This window comes from Monopterus albus, unplaced genomic scaffold, assembly GCF_001952655.1.
Source record: "Monopterus albus unplaced genomic scaffold, M_albus_1.0 scaffold16.1, whole genome shotgun sequence".
NCBI lineage: Eukaryota > Metazoa > Chordata > Actinopteri > Synbranchiformes > Synbranchidae > Monopterus > Monopterus albus.
Window position 1 is genome coordinate 2,569,574 of NW_018127896.1, and position 20,213 is coordinate 2,589,786.

The window sequence follows — 20,213 nt, forward strand, 5'->3', positions numbered from 1 at the left end:
CTGGTACAACCAGAGGACAGAATCAGAGAGACAGCGGCACATTGTGAGTCTGTTGGTTACAGTTCTTCCCTCCAGACAAACATTTGTTTTCTTCATGCTAACGCTCCTCCCCCTCCTCCTCAGGTGATCAGGGTGTTCACAGATTTCTTGGCCTTTATGGTTCTTTTCAACTACATCATTCCTGTCTCCATGTACGTTACCGTGGAGATGCAGAAGTTCCTGGGCTCCTACTTCATCATGTGGGATGATGAGATGTCGGACGAGGAGCTCGGGGAGAGAGCTATGGTCAACACATCAGACCTGAATGAGGAGCTGGGACAGGTGATACACACAAACACATTGTAGTAGTCAAAACATGTTTCCCTCAGTCATCCTGTAAACCTTATCTTCATTTTCCATTTTTTATGTAGAGAACATGGAGAAACTGCACTTTGCATTCTTTTTGTCATCACAGACACACAGTTACAGAACCTTTTGCTGTGGTAACACTGATCCTGGTCTCTTTCCAGGTGGAGTATGTGTTTACAGACAAGACAGGAACTTTGACAGAGAACAACATGGAGTTCATAGAGTGCTGTGTGGATGGACACATTTACGTGGCTCATGCTATCTGTAACGGCCAGGTAACGGATAGGTCTTCATCTACAGTATGCTCACACTTCAGGCCTGATGTTGGCATCTGTGTCTTTCACCTGCTGTGGAACTTCAAGCACACACTTAAATGTAGTGACTCTGTTTTAGCTTATAAAGTAATTTAGTTGAACTTATTTATACATCCTTTCATAGAGATCATACTTTCAATATTTACCTCTGCCTTTAATTTTTACTGGCATTAGTTGGTTTGTTGGCTGGTTCATAGCGAAACTTAAAAAGTAATTAATGGATTTTGATGACATTTTTTGGAGAGGTAAAGTCCTCAGAATAATCCATAAAATTTTGGTGCTGATCTGGATCATTTTCCGGAACCAGGAATCTTCACGACTGTTGTCGTTTAGTTTCTGATTTCATATATAATGCTTGGACAAAAATTGCACAGAAACATCCCCATAAGATCTACCACTGTTGATCCAGAATATTTACTTTTCTAGGACTCATGGAAAACCTGCTACTGTGACACAACTAATGCTACAAACTTGCAACTAAGATCAAATTCTATCTGAAACACTGCTGATTCAGCAGGTGTCAGCAGATCGACAGATTTGATGTATCCTCAAAAGTTGAAGGAAATCTCCATGAATGAAATATTTTTTCTTGAGTAACTTTCAAACTACTAATGATATCAGTGTGATTCCAAATGCTAGGGATAGGTGTTCATGTTCAGTGAATCATATTATGAGGGTCAGACTATCATGGGAACATTGCTTTTAGGGAGCTGCCTTGGTGGAGGTCTTCACTCTCTGAGTGCTGTCTAGTTCATATCGTTTTTATTGCTGTCTTTTTACATATCATATATACAATGAAAAGTGTAAATGTGTTTTTAATCATAATTTCTACCCCAGTTCATTATAGTGTTGTGGCAGAACAGCAAAAATAGATTTCATCAATTCATGTAGGTGTTTATAGTTGATTGATCTGTGCTGTTGCCAGGTGATGCCTGGTTCAGACACTATGGACATGATCGACGCATCGCCAGGTCCTGAGGCCAGGGTAAGCACAGTTTGTGTGAGTTTATATGTGCATTTGTGTGTGTGTGTGTGTGTGTGTGTGTGTAAGGGTGACACAGCATTGGTCGTCCACCACAGGAGCATGAGGAGCTGTTTTTCCGCGCGCTGTGTTTGTGCCACACGGTGCAGGTGAAGGAGGAGGAGACAGTGGACGGGATCAAGCATGGCATCCACCAGGGAAAGTCTACTTCATTCTATATCTCCTCATCTCCAGACGAGGTGGCGCTGGTGGAGGGCATGAAGAGGTAGAGCGTGCACAACCTTTACCCCAAACCTAACCTAAACCTGATTCTCACCTTAAACATCAAGTCTTAACCCTCAAACAGCACTTTTATGGTGAGTCAGATGTCCTGGACAGTTCTCTTCTATATTGGAGAGTTGCTAGCTCTCTCTTTAAATGGAAAAAATGAAACACGAAAGAGGAAGACACATACATACAGGTGTTTTCCACTTCTCCTTATCTGGCTGTTGCCTCAGCATGTCTGTTAGGCAATAAACCGATAAACAGATGCTATTCATCTTAAAACAGCAGTCTTCAGGACAGTAAACCCACCAGGTGTCCTCCTTTTCACTTAACATACCTTTGGACATACAAGTCGCCAAATGCCAGTGATGCAGTAATCAAACTGTTGCATTGTGAATAAAGCCACCTACACACACACACACACACACACACACACACACACAGAGTATTCAGAAACATTTAGGTGAGTATTTACTGAGGTTTTGTGGCTCATCTTTTGGTGCTAAACAGTGAAATTGTTCATATTTCCTAAGGATGTGCAGTAGGGTTTTGCACCAGAGAAAATGAGGAAAAAAGGCACAGCAAGAATTTGCACATCTGGTCTCATGCAATATGTCTTTTAAGGAGTTCCCATTCAGGGATCTAAAATAAAGGAGGAGAGAATCTACATTTATACAGATTCTCTCAGCACCTGATTTCCCACCACTGTGACAGAGGGGACTGCTGCTGAAATGTAACATCAGGAGAAAGCAGGTGTAAAATTTACAGCACTGCTGTCAGCCTAGCAGCTTGTTGGTCATCTGAGAGTTAAGAACATGTGTGAGGAGGGACAGGGTGTTCGTAAATCGCATTGTTCACCACAGGAGAATGTGAGGGACTTTTATAGGCTTTCAGGTCAAACCAGCTTCAATTACTGAACGAAATAAGAGATGATCTCACTGGCAGGAGACTGTGTGACATTCAGCCAAATTAAAGTTCAGTTGCTGTAAACATGTGGTTCCACACTATTTTGCAAACCTGACAGTGATTTGCTACAGGTCTAGTAAGTATCCCCAAAAGTGGATCTACTGTCTTTTCACTCACATTCAGTTCATTCACTCCATTTCCAATAATGGTGCATCACTCTGTGCCATAGGCTCGGTTTCACCTACCTGAGGCTCAAGGACTGCCACATGGAGATCTTGAATAGAGACGAAGAGCTTGAGAGGTGAGTGAAATACTGTTGTTTATCTATTTAGCCCTCAGCAGCAAATCTATCACTCTGTCTTATTGTTTTATATTCTTTTTCACCACTGGTTGGGAATTTCTCCAAACAAGGGCCTTAGTTACACTTTCATCATCATCTGAACTGCCTCTGCCATAATGTTACGTTATTACTGCAACAAGTGAGAGCTGAAACCAAATGCCTTCCAGTTTAGTCATTTAAAACAGTGGTGAACAGAGATGATTGTTATTGTTGGCAGGAAACTTTCAGCTTATTTGAGTTCATGAAGTAGGACCTTTAAAGTTTTTAATGTACACAGGATAATTGCAATGCTGTCTATGTGTGTTTTAATCAGGTTTGAGCTTCTGGAGGTTTTAACATTCGACTCAGTCAGACGGAGGATGAGCGTCATTGTCAGGGCCAGCACTGGTAATTTACTTCAGACTGTTTCAGTACACTAAGAGTCTTTATTTTAGCAAATAGTCAAAGTATACAAAGGCCTGTGGGTGTTATATGGGGTGAATGCATCCTGTATCAAAGAAAACTGGGAGAGGAAGGAAAACAGTGATTTCATTGGAAGCAGTGGAAATCACCCTACTCACTGTTTCGGTGGAAAATCAAGCTGGATACTTCATAACACCAGCACTTAAGCATTGTAATGAGAGACAGACAGCTTGCTGGAGAGCATGTGGGGCTGAGAAAGTGGACCACTATCATGTGTCTTGGGACTGCCCTGGGATTTCTGGGAGACAATTAGAGACAGTATAGATCAGGTTTTAAGAATCACTACATCTGCTCAGCTCCTCTAGATCGCACATGTTCAGAATAATGGTGGTTGCCAGTACTGCCCACACTGTCAGACTGGTTTCATGTGATGCATGACTGAGGACAAACTTACTTAATAAATGTTGGAAAGAATAGGTTGAGTTTATCAAACCATTTAGATCTGACATTTATGTGACTCAGTTTATATAACTTAGAAATGATTAATGCCTGGGATTTTTAAATCCTTTTTAATCCTAAATAAAAACGATAATTTCACACTGTTAATATGCATGTGTTCTATATGGTAACATTTATGTGCACGGCCTCTCCCCTCTTCTCTTTGGCCCCTGTATGTCTGTGTTTTTGTACGTGTGTGTGTGAGCAGGTGAGTTTTATCTGTTCTGTAAAGGTGCAGACTCCTCCATCTTCCCCAGGGTTATCTCAGGCAAAGTGGATCAGGTCAGAGCGCGGGTAGAGCACAATGCAGTGGTGAGAGCACACACATACACACATGCAATCATTCGCTCAAGGACCCATAAATAACAGAAATTCATTTTCTCCTGCAACGTTTCTGAGTTTCAAAAGTTGTGTGACTTTGCTGGTTTCAACATTTACATGACCACAGCGGTTTCTATGGTTACCAGAGGAAGTCGATCAGTGGAGCATGGCCCACTTCCATCAAGCAGTTGTTCTGTATTTTTCCACAGAGGGAACATTGTGGCTTCTAATAGCAGTGTTCCCCCTGACATCTGTTGGTTAACATGGTTCATTATCTCTTTACTCCAGTCCTGCTGTCTGTGGGACAAACTAGTGCTAACCTTTATCAAAACACATTTTGTCCAAAAAACAAACTGAAAATGCAGAAGTAAATATCACATGTCAATGGTAACAGTATCTGAGGCTGAATTCTTCACATAAAGATAAACTAAATTAAGTCTGTACTGTAGTGGAAACCAAGTCACTGAAACGGCAGTGCCATAATTGCAGCTACAGATAAATCGTAGCTTTAGCAAACAGAAAGAGCTGTGGTGAGTGCCGTACTGTCGAGGCTCAGCCCACACACTCACATTCAGAGACCAACGCAAATATCTGTGTTTTGCTGTTCATGCAAAAGCATGTAATGATATATAAAAGACATAAGTCTAACCCTCTGTGAATATCTGTCCTCCAGGAGGGGCTGCGGACACTTTGTGTTGCCTATCGCCGCCTGAACCCTGAACAGTATCAGGAGGTTTGCCACTTGCTGAATGAGGCCAAGCTGGCACTACAGGACCGAGAAAAACGTCTGGCAGAGGCCTATGACCTCATAGAGAAAGATCTGATTCTTCTGGGAGCCACTGCTGTGGAGGACAGGTGGAGGACCTCTTTTAAAGGATCGTTTTTTTTGTCAAACTGTCTGTGCTTCAAACTCCATTAAGCACAAACTCTTGACTCTGTGTGTGCTGCCATCATGAAAAAATGTTGCCCCCATTTCTAAGTGAGACAAACAGAGAAAGGGCAAGTGGCAGTTCAACCCTGCAACAGCACACCTGCTACTGAGGCAATTATAGAGCAGGCTTAAAAGGGATTGTTGACCTAGAAGGCACTGCAGGTCAGCTCATCCTGTGCAAGAAAATGCAGACAGAAAATGATTTAGGCTCAGATTTTGCTGAATGAAAAGTCAAATAGTGAGAAAGGGAAGGGTTTTAATTTGTGCAACTTAAATTTCCTATTTGTAAACATTTTATGTTTGTTTATAGCACTGAAATTTCTTATTATTTGTTTGTGTTGTCCCACTTTCCTCCATGGCAGACTCCAGGAAAAAGCTGCAGATACCATTGAGTCTCTCCACAAGGCTGGTATGAAGGTGTGGGTGCTGACTGGAGATAAGATGGAGACGGCGGCTGCAACCTGTTATGCCAGCAAACTGTTTCACCGTAACACCCAGATCCTGGAGCTGACCACCAAACGCACAGAGGAGCAGAGCCTTCACGATGTCCTGTTTGACCTGAGCAGGACCGTCCTGAGGCAGCATGGAGGCATGACCAGGGACAGCTCATCTGGGTGTGTGTCTGGGCTAGTTTGTAAGAGACAGCGGGTGTTTCTCAACTCTTTTCTATGATTGTTTTATGTCCTCGGTCGACCCGGAAGTCATTCTGGCCATTCCAGTCAACCGAGGATGTTCCAAGTCTCTTATAGCAGCTTTGAGGAGTGAGAAGTGAGGAGGCTAACCAGTGATGCGTGAGCGCATCCTTCTCATCAGTCCTTTATGAACTGACGTGCCTCATTATCAGAAATCAGCTGGCGATTGGACCCTTCAGATGAAGGATTGGAGGAAAGGACATCACATGTCAGCAATAACATGTTTCCTCGATTCCTCTCTCCTCGCATCTTTTCCTTGCATCTTATATCTTATGTGGGTGGGACTAAGATGCAAGGAAGAGATGCAAGTGAGGGAAATGACAACCCATATAAGAGACTTGAGAAATATCCAATGCAACTTTGCACCTTGTTACAGACCTGTAGCATGCGAGACACCATCAATCAGTGGCTGTAGAGACTTATATTTGATAGGTTTTGTGCTTTGCAGTTTATCAGGTGACTATACTGATTATGGTCTAATCATTGATGGAGCCACTCTCTCTGCGGTGATGAGACCTGACCAGGAGGACTCAAGCTCAGGGAACTACAAAGAGATCTTCCTGGAAATCTGCCGCAACTGCAGCGCTGTGCTCTGCTGTCGAATGGCGCCTCTGCAGAAAGCACAGGTACACAACAGCACCTGGATTCTGTTTGGACTTCAAAGGACTTTCTGCAAAGCTGGGACAGTCACAGAAATGACAGAAAGAAGCTGAAGACTTTCACTTATGTCATTAAGAGTTAGTATGAATCTAAATTGAAATACAGGTCCACATACTGTAGTAATGATGCCACCCTTTGGGCTATTGCATTTCTAGATTGTGAAGTTGATCAAAGCCTCCAAGGAGCACCCAATCACGCTGGCGATTGGAGATGGAGCTAATGATGTCAGCATGATCCTTGAGGCCCATGTTGGCATCGGTCAGTGTCTCCTTTCCTACACTATGTGACTAACATGCTACACTATGTCCTTCAACCTACCCTCTCATACCGTTGGCTAAAATAGATTTTGTGATGTCTTTATCAAGATAAAAATACTGAAACAACACTGATTTGGGTTCTTTGAATCTTTACAGTACAAGGTGGAGCTTTACCACAGAACACAGTATACAAATGTGTTTATTTACTGCAGATTTAACCTAAAATACCATTAGATAGCAAACCTCTGTCTGCTTCTCCAGGTATCATGGGTAAAGAGGGTCGTCAGGCAGCGAGGAACAGTGACTATGCCATCCCAAAGTTCAAACACCTCAAGAAGATACTGCTTGTTCATGGACACTACTATTACATACGCATATCTGAACTTGTACAGTACTTCTTCTACAAGGTCTGTCTCTGCACTTCATGGGTCATATTTTGGATTTTATTGTGCTTTCAATTGTTTTTTCTTCAGAGTTTTTTTTTTTTTTTGTGGGTTGGAGGCTTTTGAAACTTTTTGAAAAGTTTACAAGATTTTTGTGCATTTTTTAAGTATTTAATGCATACACAATGATATACAAATCCTATATTTACCACAAAATTAGCTTTTTTCATTAAATGTCTCTGTAAATATTATCCTTTATAAAAATCCTGTATAGAAATAAAAGGGGACTAAAATTGTGTTTCATTCTACTGCCCCTGTAACCCTGGGGGATGCATATTTTTCAGTTTTAGCAAGCCTCATCAAGCAAAAACACACAAGCAATAACAAAAATAAATTGTAAGAGCTGCACAAATTAACACTTTTGATCACCAGTGCAGCTACTGACCTGCTGCCCGCAGCTCTCCTCTCATCTATTTGTTCCTTTTTTCCAGAATGTGTGCTTCATCTTCCCGCAGTTCCTCTACCAGTTCTTCTGTGGGTTCTCACAACAGGTAGGCACACACATGTAAAATACGCAGCCATTGGGAGCAAGAGGAACAATGACTGACTCGTTTCTCTCTGTGCTTCTCTGCAGCCGCTGTATGACACAGCCTACCTGACTCTGTACAACATCAGCTTCACCTCGCTGCCCATTCTACTGTACAGTCTCATAGAACAGCACATTAACATGGACATACTGAAGAAGGATCCCTCTCTGTATAGGTTAGGGATGATATCTAACCAAGTACACAGTCTGCACTCTCTTGTTTCTTATTCTGCAAATTTTCCCCACTGTTAAAGTTTCCATACATGTGAGACTATTTAGTTTTAATTGTGGAAGAGTCTCCAGCAGCCCCACCCGGGACTTTTCTGTGTGGAGTTTGCATGTTCTCCCCGTGCTTGCGTGGGTTCTCTCCGGGTACTCCGGCTTCCTCCCACAGTCCAAAGACATGCAGCTTAGGTTGATTGGTGTCTCTAAATTGCCCATAGGAGTGCATGTGCGCGTGTGTGGTTGTGCGTCTATGTGTTAGCCCTGCGATGGATTGGCAACCTGTACAGGGTGTACCCCGCCTTCGCCCAATTGCCAGCCAGGATTGGCTCCGGTCCCCCCATGACCCCGTTCAGGGACTAAGCGGTAGAAAATGAATGAATGAAGCTGCTCTGCATCCAGCTCACTGCAGTTTTTAGTGACATCTCACATCAGCTGCATCAGTCATTGGTTTACCTCTGAGAAAATGTGCCCTCATGACACAAGTTTGTTTCAGTGATCTTTGACACAAAATACCCTCCATGGGATTGTTAATGTACAAATTAATACATTAAAAGGCTTATAAAAATGGGGAGTATACAATTTAATTTGTCAAGTCAACATAGAGCCCCACAGCTTTTATAAAAAATTATCTGATCCTAAAAAGTTGCAGGCACAAACACTATCTAATGATTTTACATTCACCTGCTTAATACATTCAGATAAGGCTTCCAAGGGCAGAGATGTCTCACTTGGTTTGGTTTCAGTTTGGTCAGACATTTTCAAAGTGAAAACTTTGAATTCATCCTTTTCTTGTTGCATTACCATTGAAAATCACACGGCGGGACTTCTGAGGAAAAATGGTGTCAGGTCATTTAGTGTTTCTAAGACACCTACGGTATGTCATCAGTTATTACATACAGTAGATCCTTTGCTGAATCAAATTAAAATATATCATTGCATTCATTTCAGATTAAAGGCAGCTAATGTTGTATTGATTAGTAAAATCATTCATGATGTTTACTATTATCTTGTGTTTATCACAGAGATATTGCTAAGAACTCTTTACTGCGGTGGTCCACCTTCATATACTGGACCGTCCTGGGTGTATATGACGCCATCGTGATGTTCTTTGGTGCCTATTTCCTGTTTATCAACACCACCTTCACCAACAATGGACAGGTAGTGTCAGTCAAGGGAGCTTTTTTTCCTAATTTTTGGGAAAACATTTTATCCTTAGTCTAATCTTTCAAAGTCAAAAAATACCTGCAGACTAATCATTACCTATCAGACTGCACCTCATGTTTTGAGTAGTACAGTTTTTAATAGAAATATATGAATGTGGGACATTTATAATTATATTAACCTGTAGGCTGCATATTTCAATAGTAAGCCATAGCTATAATTTGATGCTTGTCGTTGTCTTTTTCAGTGTTTTTGGGAAGTTTTCACTTTAGTTACTGAACATAAACCAAAGTTTTTGTCATATGGTGAAGTATATTGATTAGAAATCTAAACCGATTTCATCAGGCCATGATTTTCATGATACTTACTAGAAATCACAGTAACACAAAATACTGTATAATATGCTCTGCTTTCTAGCAAAAAAATACTCAGCTAATGCCTGATGTGTAGCTTATTATAGACTCAAAAGTTTTTGGACAATTATACATTTTCTCTTCTTCATTGTTTGTGCTTCGGCATGTTTGATTCGAAGTAAAATAATGGTTACTGGCTTTACTTTAAGTAGGTTTATGTCAATATTGAAATAACTGTGGGAGATAAAGGCCTTTTAACACAATATAAATATGTATTTCCAGCCCTGCAGCAGACAAAGTATTTGATTGGAGAAAAAAGGCTGAAAAAGTTTCCCTTCAGTAAAGGATAGCAGACTGGCAGATGTTCTGTATTCACATGTTCTTTCATTCACATCCAAGACATGACAACATGGCAGGTTTCCCACCATCTTCCTTTGAAACCTTTGAAGTGCTTTCAGTTGCTCACTTTTTCTTTCTTTGCATCAAATTATTTTCTTCTCCAGCCACAAAACTGTTTTGTTATGATTTTCTTCTTCTGGCCTCCCTTTTTTCTCTTCTTCTTCTTACTTTTTTGTTGCTTTTTCCTTTTGCTTCTCTTTCCTACTCCCAGCTAATGACAACCAACACACAGATGGTAAGCCTGTGCCTGTCTCTCTGTCACCTCTCCCTAGGTTCAGTTTCCTGCTTTGTCCCATCACACAGCCTGATACAAACCACTGGTCATTCGTTCACCTAGTGTCCACCTCTTAGTGACTGCTGTAGATGCATCATGGGCTTTAGTGTAGTCACCTGCCTTTTCCTCAGACCATCCTCATGTGTTCAGGTGTTAATGTAGTGATCAAACATCTCGGCTGTATGTTGTGTGTATTTGTGTGTTATACACAGGGTAAATTATTAGAGAAAAATAGATGCAATCCCACATTCATTACATGACATTTCTAACATTTAGTCATTTTTCTAATCAAACTCTTCTACAACTGATGGTGCTCCTTTTACAGTAGAAGCACTGGCACATTTGCGGTTACTTTTCAAACCTTCAGGACTATTTATAGGCTTAATTATAAAGGTATAACAAAGGTGGAGCACCACCAGAACTAAGTGGGAAGCAAGGATGCTGGTAGGAAGCAAATCTGAAGCTTACAAAAGGGGAAGCCCTGAAATATTAAATATGTACCTGTAAATATTCTAACTCATCGTCGCCACCTACTTTACTGTAGATTTTACATTGGAGACATTGAGTGCAACAGTTTGGAAAGTAATTTAAAGTCTTAAATGTTGCTGTTTCACTCTCACTGTAACCTCTAAAGTTACTTTTGGTTTATTAAACTAATTTTCTTGCCTCATGAGACTATTCCAGCTCCACCATTTGCTATTCCCAGAAATCAGCAGCAGCTATAGCACTCTGTAGTTTTCTTTAGTCCTGTAAAGCAGTCCAACAGATTTCCTTCTAACTGGCTTAAATGTATTGTAAGTGTGGAGGCTGGTCTGCTTCATGTTGGCGGTCTTTTTATTAATTTAATTTTAATTGTTTCAATATTTTATTATTATAATGTTTCCAGATATGTTCATGTATAAATTGTACATGCAGAAAACTTAAAAGGTTGACATACACATTGCTGCTTCTATAACATTCAGGTCATTTGTAAGACCTCATTTCACCTGTTTCCCATTCATCAGTCATCTGTCTGTTCCTCAGATGAATGCTGCTACCTGAGCACCCTGCCATCTGTTTGATTGATTGGTTCCTTATTGAATATGTGCAACTAATTTTATTTTTTGTCATATAATAACACCAGGCCTGTAGAATGAGCTCCAGTACATTTACTTGTGAATTTTATGCATGTTAATAACCAGGTGTATAGAAGGTTTTTGAGCACTTGTTGATTGTGTGACATTGCAACAAAACTACAGTATGTATACACTGATGTGACTTTCAGAGTCAGTTTTATTTCTTGTTAAATGTACTGAACATAAAATCCTTATCACTACAAACAGCTGTTGTCACTTTGCCTTTACAGATGTTTGGAAACTGGACATTTGGGACGCTGGTCTTCACTGTACTAGTCTTCACTGTTACTTTCAAGGTAACCACATAGATATGAACTTTTGACAAGGCTGCTCACTAGTATCATTGAAGTGAGCTATAAACTTCATGCCTGGTCTTGTGTCTGTCTGGTAGCTGGCTCTAGACACTCACTACTGGACTTGGATCAACCATTTTGTCATCTGGGGCTCATTGATCTTCTTTGTGGTCTTCTCTCTGCTGTGGGGTGGAATCATCTGGTAAGCCTCACACGTACAATATTCATGAAAGGGGTTTGTTTTTTCATTTTGCTGCTACATCCTCTCCTCACCTCTTGTCTCGTTTCCTCCAGGCCCTTCCTCAACTACCAGAGGATGTACTATGTGTTCATGCAGATGTTGTCCAGTGGTCCAGCCTGGCTCAGTATAATCCTCCTGATAACAGCCAGTCTGCTGCCAGATGTGGTGAAGAAAGTCATCGGGAGGGCACTCTGGCCCTCCACTACTGAACGCATACAGGTAGGTACATCCATATGCTGCAGTATATATATACTATATAGTCATATGCATATATTGTACCTATAGACATAAAACTTTAAAAGAACTTGTAACGAGAAGTCTTGGTTACTGACCACCTCACGCATACATTGTTGAGACAGTAGCTGATTAGAGATTCCAGCCTAACTGTTTACATCAACGTTGTCCCAGTAAGATGTGTTGTCATGCTCAAAGCATTTAATCTAAATCTTGACATGAGCAAAGTGTCTCCATCTTCTAGGCTACTCTTTGCATTTAATCTGCCAGAAATGTAACATAAGAAGAAGAAGCCATAGATAATCTTATATATTCATGTGACTGAATGGGAAAACAGTAGCATTAATGTACCGTATTATGACATGACCCGTAACACCTGCGCTATTTGTCATTTTTGTGCCAGTTCACCTCCAAGCCTGTGTTATGTCATCAGTGCTAGTTAGCTAGCAGTGATAGAAACCAACCTGTTAACTAACCTAAGTGGGCATGGGCCTGGTTTTATTACCGCTGTTTAACTAATGTTACATTTTACAGAAATGTTTATCAATCTCAGCAATCGGATTATGCAAATATTCCTTCTCCTCACTTGGTGAGGTAGCACTACAACTCTAGCCTGTGCCACTGTGTTTTTGTCCCTCCCGGAAACTCATCATGTCACTTAATGTTACCCATATGTGGGGCAACCATGCACAGAAAGTATATATTTATTCCAACAAGAGAGAAACCATCAGATCAAGTGATTACATGGGTAATATTTTTCTATTGAACTGATTTTCAGAGGTTTAAACCATCCCTCTCATTCTGATCGGGCCAATTGGGTCAGTCTGTTCAGACTGAGGTGGTAATATGATGTATTTTTATTCTGATTGGGCCATTGTTCAGATTATTAGTGGGATATTAAGGGGCTTGTTAGTCCAGCTAGTGAGTAAGAACACTGAAAACACACTAAAGGCAAAAACAGGCTCTTTTGGAAAGTGAATATTAATAGAAATGTTAGTAGCTTCAAAACCTTAGTTTACACAGACAGAGCAGCACCTCCTGCTTGTTGCATTTCATAGATCAACTCAGCAGATTTACCTCCGCACCACTGCGCTTTGTCACGAATAAAACTTATTACATTTGAGTCCAGTGATCTAAAGTATTTCAAATACCTGTTGAAAGCTTTATAAACAAACATATACAGTAATAGTCTGTGTTAACTGTGAGAGTGCAGTGTGCTAAATGTCTAAATGATGACTTTGGATCAGCAGATGTTTGCTGGCTTTGGCTACCTTCCTGCTCTCGTGGATGTAAGTCAGTAAACGCCTCTATGTGTGCAGTGCTCCTTTACTTCTATGTCAGACATTAGAGAGAGAGAGAGTGTTTGCATTTTTAGGAACTCACAATCAGAATGTATTATTAATGGAGACATATCACACTGTAGCTATTATTTCACTTCATGCTAGAATCTAGCCATGGGAGCTGCTAAAAAGCACAGTACTAATGTTGTTTTAGATGCAGGTGCACTACATGGGGGCTTTCCACCAAGCATGTATTATTATTATGTTTTATTTGACAGGCGGGTGCAGTTTGGCAAAATCAGTCAACAAAGTGGTCGTGTGCAACTTTGTGTAGCCTGCTAAATGTGTTTGTTTTTTAACTGTTTGAAATAAGGGTTGAACCTTTGTCTTCTTATGACCTGATAAACCTTCTAACATTTCCTCCTCCATGCCCTAAACTTATGCTTCTCCTATAACCTCCCTAATAACTGTGGTGGTGCAGAGCTAGCAACAAACCGATATAGTATTTCTGGCCCTCTGAGACAAACGTTCTCTTCTTATGGCTGTTTAAATGAAGATTTCCTGTATGATGCAGCTTTTCTTAGAAAGCCAAGCAACAACTTTAGCTTTTATTTGGCATTTTGAAAAATCTGACTTGTCTTCAGAGCTTTAACTTTTCCCTTTTCTTGTTCACTCCACCCTCTGACCTCCTGGTTCCTCCTCCTCTCCCTCCTCTGGTTCTCCGCTGTGGCAGACTAAGCGTCGGTGTCTTGCCTCCGAGCCCTCCACCATCTTTATGCTGTCTCAGACCTCCAGCCGAATCAGTTTCTAACCCAGCCCTCCTGGAGGTGACCCTGTCTTTCCTCCTGTGTCTGACTTGCATAAAATCCCTCTTTCCTTTTTCTGTGTCCTGTTACTTTCTCTATTCTACTTTTTCGCATGACTCCCATATCAACCATTCTGATTGCATGCAAGTGCGTCAACGTCTGAATGTACAAGTACAAAACTGCCTGTAGTGTAAATGCAGCCTATGTGAAGTGTGATGTGCGAATTTAGAATATGTGGATGTTGTAGCCTTAATGTGTTTGTCTCTGAATGTGTGCGTGTATATGTGTTTGCATGTCCACAGCGTGTGAGGGATAAGAGAAGGTTTGAGGGGGCTGTGGCCTACCAGAAGCCTGACTCCTTGCTATATGGAGTAGGTGTCTCACAGGCCTAGAGGGCTTCAGCACGGTAAAAGACATCCTCCCACCCTCTGTGTGCGTGTAATGTACTGGTGAATGCTGGGTGATATTAACATCCTGCAGTGACAGTGGGGTTTACCATGCCATGGTGTGTGGTTTCCCAGAGATGTACCTGACTAACATGTGGGTTTGTGTGTGCCTTTGTGAAGGTCTTAAAAGTTCAGTGACCCAGGAATTTTCCAGGTACTGTATAAAGCACTTGTATCCTGTTGGATGATTCTCTATGTGTAGGTCTGGTGCCCTCCAGTGACACATTTTGGGATTGCTACAGAGGCAGAGAACTGTTTACTCACAGTGGGACTGAGCCTTCATGCATGTTTATTTGTCATGTTTTCATTTGCATGGTGTGGTTCTAAGCTTATGGTGTTACACTGTTATTTTATTCGCTTCTACTTAATGTTCTTGGGTTGCATTGTTTGTGTGTGAACAGAGTGATGGCATATTATCATCTCAGCTGGCCAGTTCGATTAAAGGCAGTGTTACACTTTATTCATTAAATTATATCAACAGTTGAATTGTCTGCTAATGCAAGGCTGTTTACAGGCAGGAAATTGTTTTTTGCAGTAGTTCAGGCCTTTGTGCTTTCAGATGTATCTTCTCTTTACAGTTACAATGTTAAACAATATCATTTATTGGTAGCAAAAGCTGAAACCTCCAACATCCAGAGGGGGTAATAACTTATACTAAAACCTCTCCCTACACTATATAATTCTGTCTGATGAGTAATACATGGCCAAAAATAAGTGGACACCTGAACAAAGCACAGTATTCTATGTGCTTGTCTTCTTCAGAGGATTTGCTCCCTTTCAGCATTAGTGAGAGTCAGCACTGATGATGGGTGATAAGGCCTGGCTCCAGGCCTTATCCTGAAGGTTCACCCTGAAGGTACTGGATGGGGTTGAGTTCAGGGCTCTGTTCAGGTCAGTCAGCCTCATCCACACCAAACTGGGGAAACCATTTCCTTGTGGACCTGGGTGCACAGTGACACTGTCATGTTGAAACATAAAACCCTTAGACTGCTGCCACAAAGCTGCAAGCACAGTATAGCCATAGCCCAGACCATATGAAAGTACTGTATGTGTTCACAGATTTTTGTAAATCTATTGTACCACAGTTTGAATTTTGGCTAGCTGGGATAACAGTGTGTCCTCTCTTGAGAGCGTTCTACAGAACTCCACAAGTAACATGTTGTTTTCTCTCTTTGTCTCTCCTTCTTCCTTTCCTCCCTCACTGATACAGAATGCTGATAAACTATCTAAGGGCCAGCTCTCCGAGTTCACTCCCTTGGCATCTCTCCATGCTTTACCCAAGGCTAATAGCCACTGGCAAGGCTCGGGCAGCCAAAGGAATACTCCAAACCGAAGGTCTGAACCCACTAACAAGAAAATCATGTTCACACGCTGGCAGAAAATTCCAGACTACTGCACCTTCACCCCCCTCCTCCGATTCGCAGATGGCTCGCGCCACCCGAGGCAGGGACATGCCTATGGTGGGGCAGGGCCTGAGACCTCAGTCTAGTTTATTCCTGTCTGGTGTTTTTCTGTTCTTATACAGTGAGATCAGAACAAAGGCGCTGACAAGTTGTCCCAGAAGCTGCTGCTGTAGCAGTACTGGGCAACAGAGTTACCAAAAAGTAAGAGTATTTATTTATATTACTGAGTTGGAGTCAATTATTGGACTACATGGCTAATAACAGGTATCTGTAATCGATTACCATGAAAGTGACCTTCACAACTCTTCCCAAGTCAGCGGCCAAGTATGGCACAAAGCACTATGGGACGGCTCTAGAAAGGACTCCATTCACAGGGCTCCAGTGTGCAAAGGGCTCAGTGTACTGATGTCACAACAAACAGACTCAGAGCTTTGGTTTCCTAAAGCACCGGCCCTTTGTGTCTGCCTGTCAGCAGGCAGCTGAGGTGTATGTGACTCTAATTATTGATATTTATATGACTTTTTAAAAATGATTATAGAGAGAAAGTCGTGTTGTGACTGGAGTTGTGCATGATGATGATGATGATGATGATGATGAAGACAGTAACAGCGCTAAAGCCCATTTGACCAAACATTTTCTTTTCTTCATTTTCTATCATCTCAGTCTTTCTTTGTTTCTTTCCACCTGTCTGTTCTGCCTCTTTAGGACAAACTGATGTTGCCTGTGTGCAGACATACTGTCCCGAAATACTCCATAGGACTCGGGGGTCAGATCCTCCATCACTGTAAGGGGAGGGGGGGGTAGTAGAGCAGCAAAGTTTCAGTGTTGGAACAGTGGATTTGTTTTAAGACTTTTTCTTCCAACACTTTAGCTTTGAAAATCACATGTAGGTAGTCCAGGCAGTTTGGTGGGATAGATGTGCTAATAGCTAGCAGTTGTTAGTGTGTGTGTGTGTGATGTGTTCACCTCCTTCTGTCTTTAAAGCACTTTAACCATAGACATCTGTAGTGATGAGAGACTTATGTAGGTTTGTTCTTCTAGAATCAAATAGAAATGTGATGGCTTCCTAGCTGTTTCTCACTCTCTTAATGCCACCATGTAAATACCACATTATTTTCCGCAGAGATCATTTACCAAAGAAACAGACAGATCTGAACTCCTCTATAACAGCTGGTAAGCTTATACAATTAGTTAAACACTGTAGACTCTTATTGAAAGTGGCCACGAGAGATAATGTGAAATGTAGCAAATGGCAAAATGTCACAGTAGAAAAATGCTGTTCCCGCCTGTTTCCTAACTTTAATGTTTAAAGCTCAGAGAGGTCTGATTTTAATTACATGTAATTTCAGCTCACTTCTGTTCACTTTCCTTATAGCACCTTAAAAATGAGCATACAAAACCTGTCCTTATTCAGATAATCACAACACAACAAAAGTGCCCAGACAAGTTGTTGCCTTAAATAAATGCGCATTCTTCTGAAATTTGATCTAACTGTCAAGGGTTTGTTCTCTTGTGAACAACCTACACACTTGTCCAAAAACAAGAAAAACAAAAGACACAAATTAGGAGCAAAAATATAAAACAGAACAAATAGCATATAACACAGTATGATCTTATCATTATCAGTTAGTTAGTTGACGAATTTGATGAAATGTTGACATTTAACTTCCTGAAAAGGCAACATGCAAATGCACGAATCAGGAGATTCTATTAACATAGAACAGTGTTTTCTTAAAACAGCTTACTGTGTTCTCTTGCCTTAGACTTGCTTCAGTGGTTCTTCTTCTCAGGTTTGGTCTGTGGAGGTCTGTGGACACCACTCTTGTTTCTGTGTGCTGAATGTGAAGCCACTGTGGTGTCACTCTTCTCCCTACCTCCAGCCTTTATGCTGTGCTAGCCCCACTATCTCCTGGCTCTAGTTTTACATAATATGATGGTGGTATCAATGTTTTTCCTGCGTCAGCGTCTGCACCTTAGAAAGTCAACTGTTTCCTGGCTTAACTTACCATAGGAGGGGCGGTCTGACATTAAGCTGTGTCTGAGTGCAATACTGAGTCACGGACTTTTGTGTCAATTAGCAGATGCTCTGGAAAGATTTGATAGTTGCCTTTCACCATAGAACTCACCCATGATAACAGAGAGACCTTTTTTGTTTGCTCAGCCCTCTTGTAGTTTGTGAGCTACAGATTGATAAGATAAAAGAGAGAAGTGTATTCACCCAGTGTGCAGGTCAGAGTGTAATGTCTAACATCTCAGTGCTCGCACTTTTAAAAGCCTTACGATCACACTTTCCTGTTTAAACTCTTTTTCTCCTATACTTCTCTGCTTCTGCTGAAGCGATATGGATGTTTTTCTACCTCTGTGACAGCTGCTCAAGCCATCTGATCATCCTCATCATCATCACACTCTCGTCTGTCCAGGCCATTCCTTCACCGACTTGTCTGTTGTGAGACAGAGTGCACATTATGTTTTGTACTCTGCTTCAAACAGTATTTCTATGAACCAAAGCCTTGTTGCTGCTAGAGATAATTTTAGCTGCTTTACATTAGGTGCCTTGTGGTAGCTTCTCTATCTGTGCTCAAGTGTCTTTGCTTGCTTTATGGTAAACTTACTACTACTAATAGGCAGCTGGGTGGTACAGTACAAAAGCACTGCGGGTGATGACTGAGGACAGACTAAGAGAATGGAGGAGTAAAAAGGTGAATGCAAAAACTTGGTTCTACTGTCTTAAGAAAGCTGATTCAGAACAAATGCAGCACTGAAATATTACAAATGACACAGCCACCTGCACCAAACACTGGAGGAGTTATGTTCAGTATCTGTTGTTTTTATTCCAGGTGTTTTGTCCAAGAGGGCATCTGTCTCTGAAATGTTATTTTTACTGTCTTTGGTAATTCCCTTTATCCAAATCAGGAGAGAATGAAGTTCTCACTCAGAGAAATATCTGCCCAGTGACATGTTTAATCTTTAAAGAGATACAAAAGATTTTTTATTTTCTGTGTATGTTTGATTTGATTTGATTTGATTTGATTTATTCTTTCAAGCATGTAAAAACAGTTGATATGACGACACACATAATTTTACACATAATCCAATATCAATTTGCTTATACTTAGTACATGGTTGAATGGAGTAGGAAGAAGTCAGACTTATCCAGTCCTACCCCATGACATCATCTTACCATCATTGGTTTGCAAGCAGTAAATGATTCACTTCTACCCACACAAGTATTATACTAAAAAAAGATTATAACAGTGTTAACATTCTTACATAATTACATTCTTAAATAATTATCTTCTACACCACACAAGTAAAATGTAAATGTTTTGTTTAATGTTATCATCTCCTCTTGCTTCTCAAGAGTCTGGCTTTCTACTTCGATATTTAACAGTAAAACAAAGGGTTGTTGGATTCTGAGGTAAAATCCATTTATCTTTGTGATTCATTAATTAAAACAGTAAGCAGCAGGGCTGCTGTCCACTGTCCTCCAATGTCTTGTTGTGGGGACAATGGGGAGACAGATCTCCACTCTTGGACAAATACAAACTATCTGCATGGCTCCATAGCACCACAGGTAAGTAAGGAAATACTGTACTTTTTGTATTTTGAGTGATCTGAGCCTTTAATGTTCTCAGGATTATGAATGTAAATGTAATCCTGTTCTTCCTGCTGTATGTTTGAAGTGAAATTGGGATTTGGCAGGTAAAGGTTCTCGAAGAGAGATGGTTTCCAACATGTCTGTGCACCAGTATCTTTAAACATGACCGTGTTTTCCATCTGAATCCATAAGTAATACATTTTATAAAATCCTTTGAGATGTTCTCAGCAACTGAAGGCCAGTTGCAGAGACTTGAGGTCTTTCAGTGTTTGACAAAAAGTGAGATTGTAAAAATTAAAGAATTTTCATAAAAATAAACAATGGCTTTATTTGTTTGTAGTTTTCCCGTCAAACCTGACTGAATATTGCCAGTTAGACGCACTGGAAGTCAGAAATACTGATACCCTGAATCAGTTTGGAGAGTCTGCAGAAAAATTAGAAGAATGAATAGTTACTGTTAAGCTTTTTGTATCTATGTTAGCATTCATGTGAGGCTCTGTT

The 20,213-nt window shown here is 40.9% G+C and overlaps 1 protein-coding gene across 1 annotated transcript in view; it reads left to right on the top strand.

Annotated features, from left to right (window-relative positions):
• atp11a (ATPase phospholipid transporting 11A) overlaps window positions 1–19,147 on the top strand; it is a 55,679-nt gene extending 36,532 nt beyond the window's left edge. Inside the window, 20 exon segments of the mRNA XM_020591938.1 lie at window positions 1–43; window positions 124–321; window positions 510–623; window positions 1,588–1,647; window positions 1,743–1,909; window positions 3,044–3,115; window positions 3,468–3,541; window positions 4,263–4,366; window positions 5,049–5,230; window positions 5,669–5,920; window positions 6,447–6,624; window positions 6,814–6,916; window positions 7,177–7,322; window positions 7,790–7,849; window positions 7,933–8,060; window positions 9,132–9,267; window positions 11,642–11,707; window positions 11,803–11,906; window positions 11,999–12,164; window positions 15,922–19,147. The exon segment at window positions 1–43 is cut by the window's left edge and continues 27 nt beyond it. Coding sequence (XP_020447594.1) covers window positions 1–43; window positions 124–321; window positions 510–623; window positions 1,588–1,647; window positions 1,743–1,909; window positions 3,044–3,115; window positions 3,468–3,541; window positions 4,263–4,366; window positions 5,049–5,230; window positions 5,669–5,920; window positions 6,447–6,624; window positions 6,814–6,916; window positions 7,177–7,322; window positions 7,790–7,849; window positions 7,933–8,060; window positions 9,132–9,267; window positions 11,642–11,707; window positions 11,803–11,906; window positions 11,999–12,164; window positions 15,922–16,200 — 2,632 coding nt within the window. The 3' untranslated portion in view covers window positions 16,201–19,147.
• The last annotated feature ends 1,066 nt before the right edge of the window (window positions 19,148–20,213 follow it).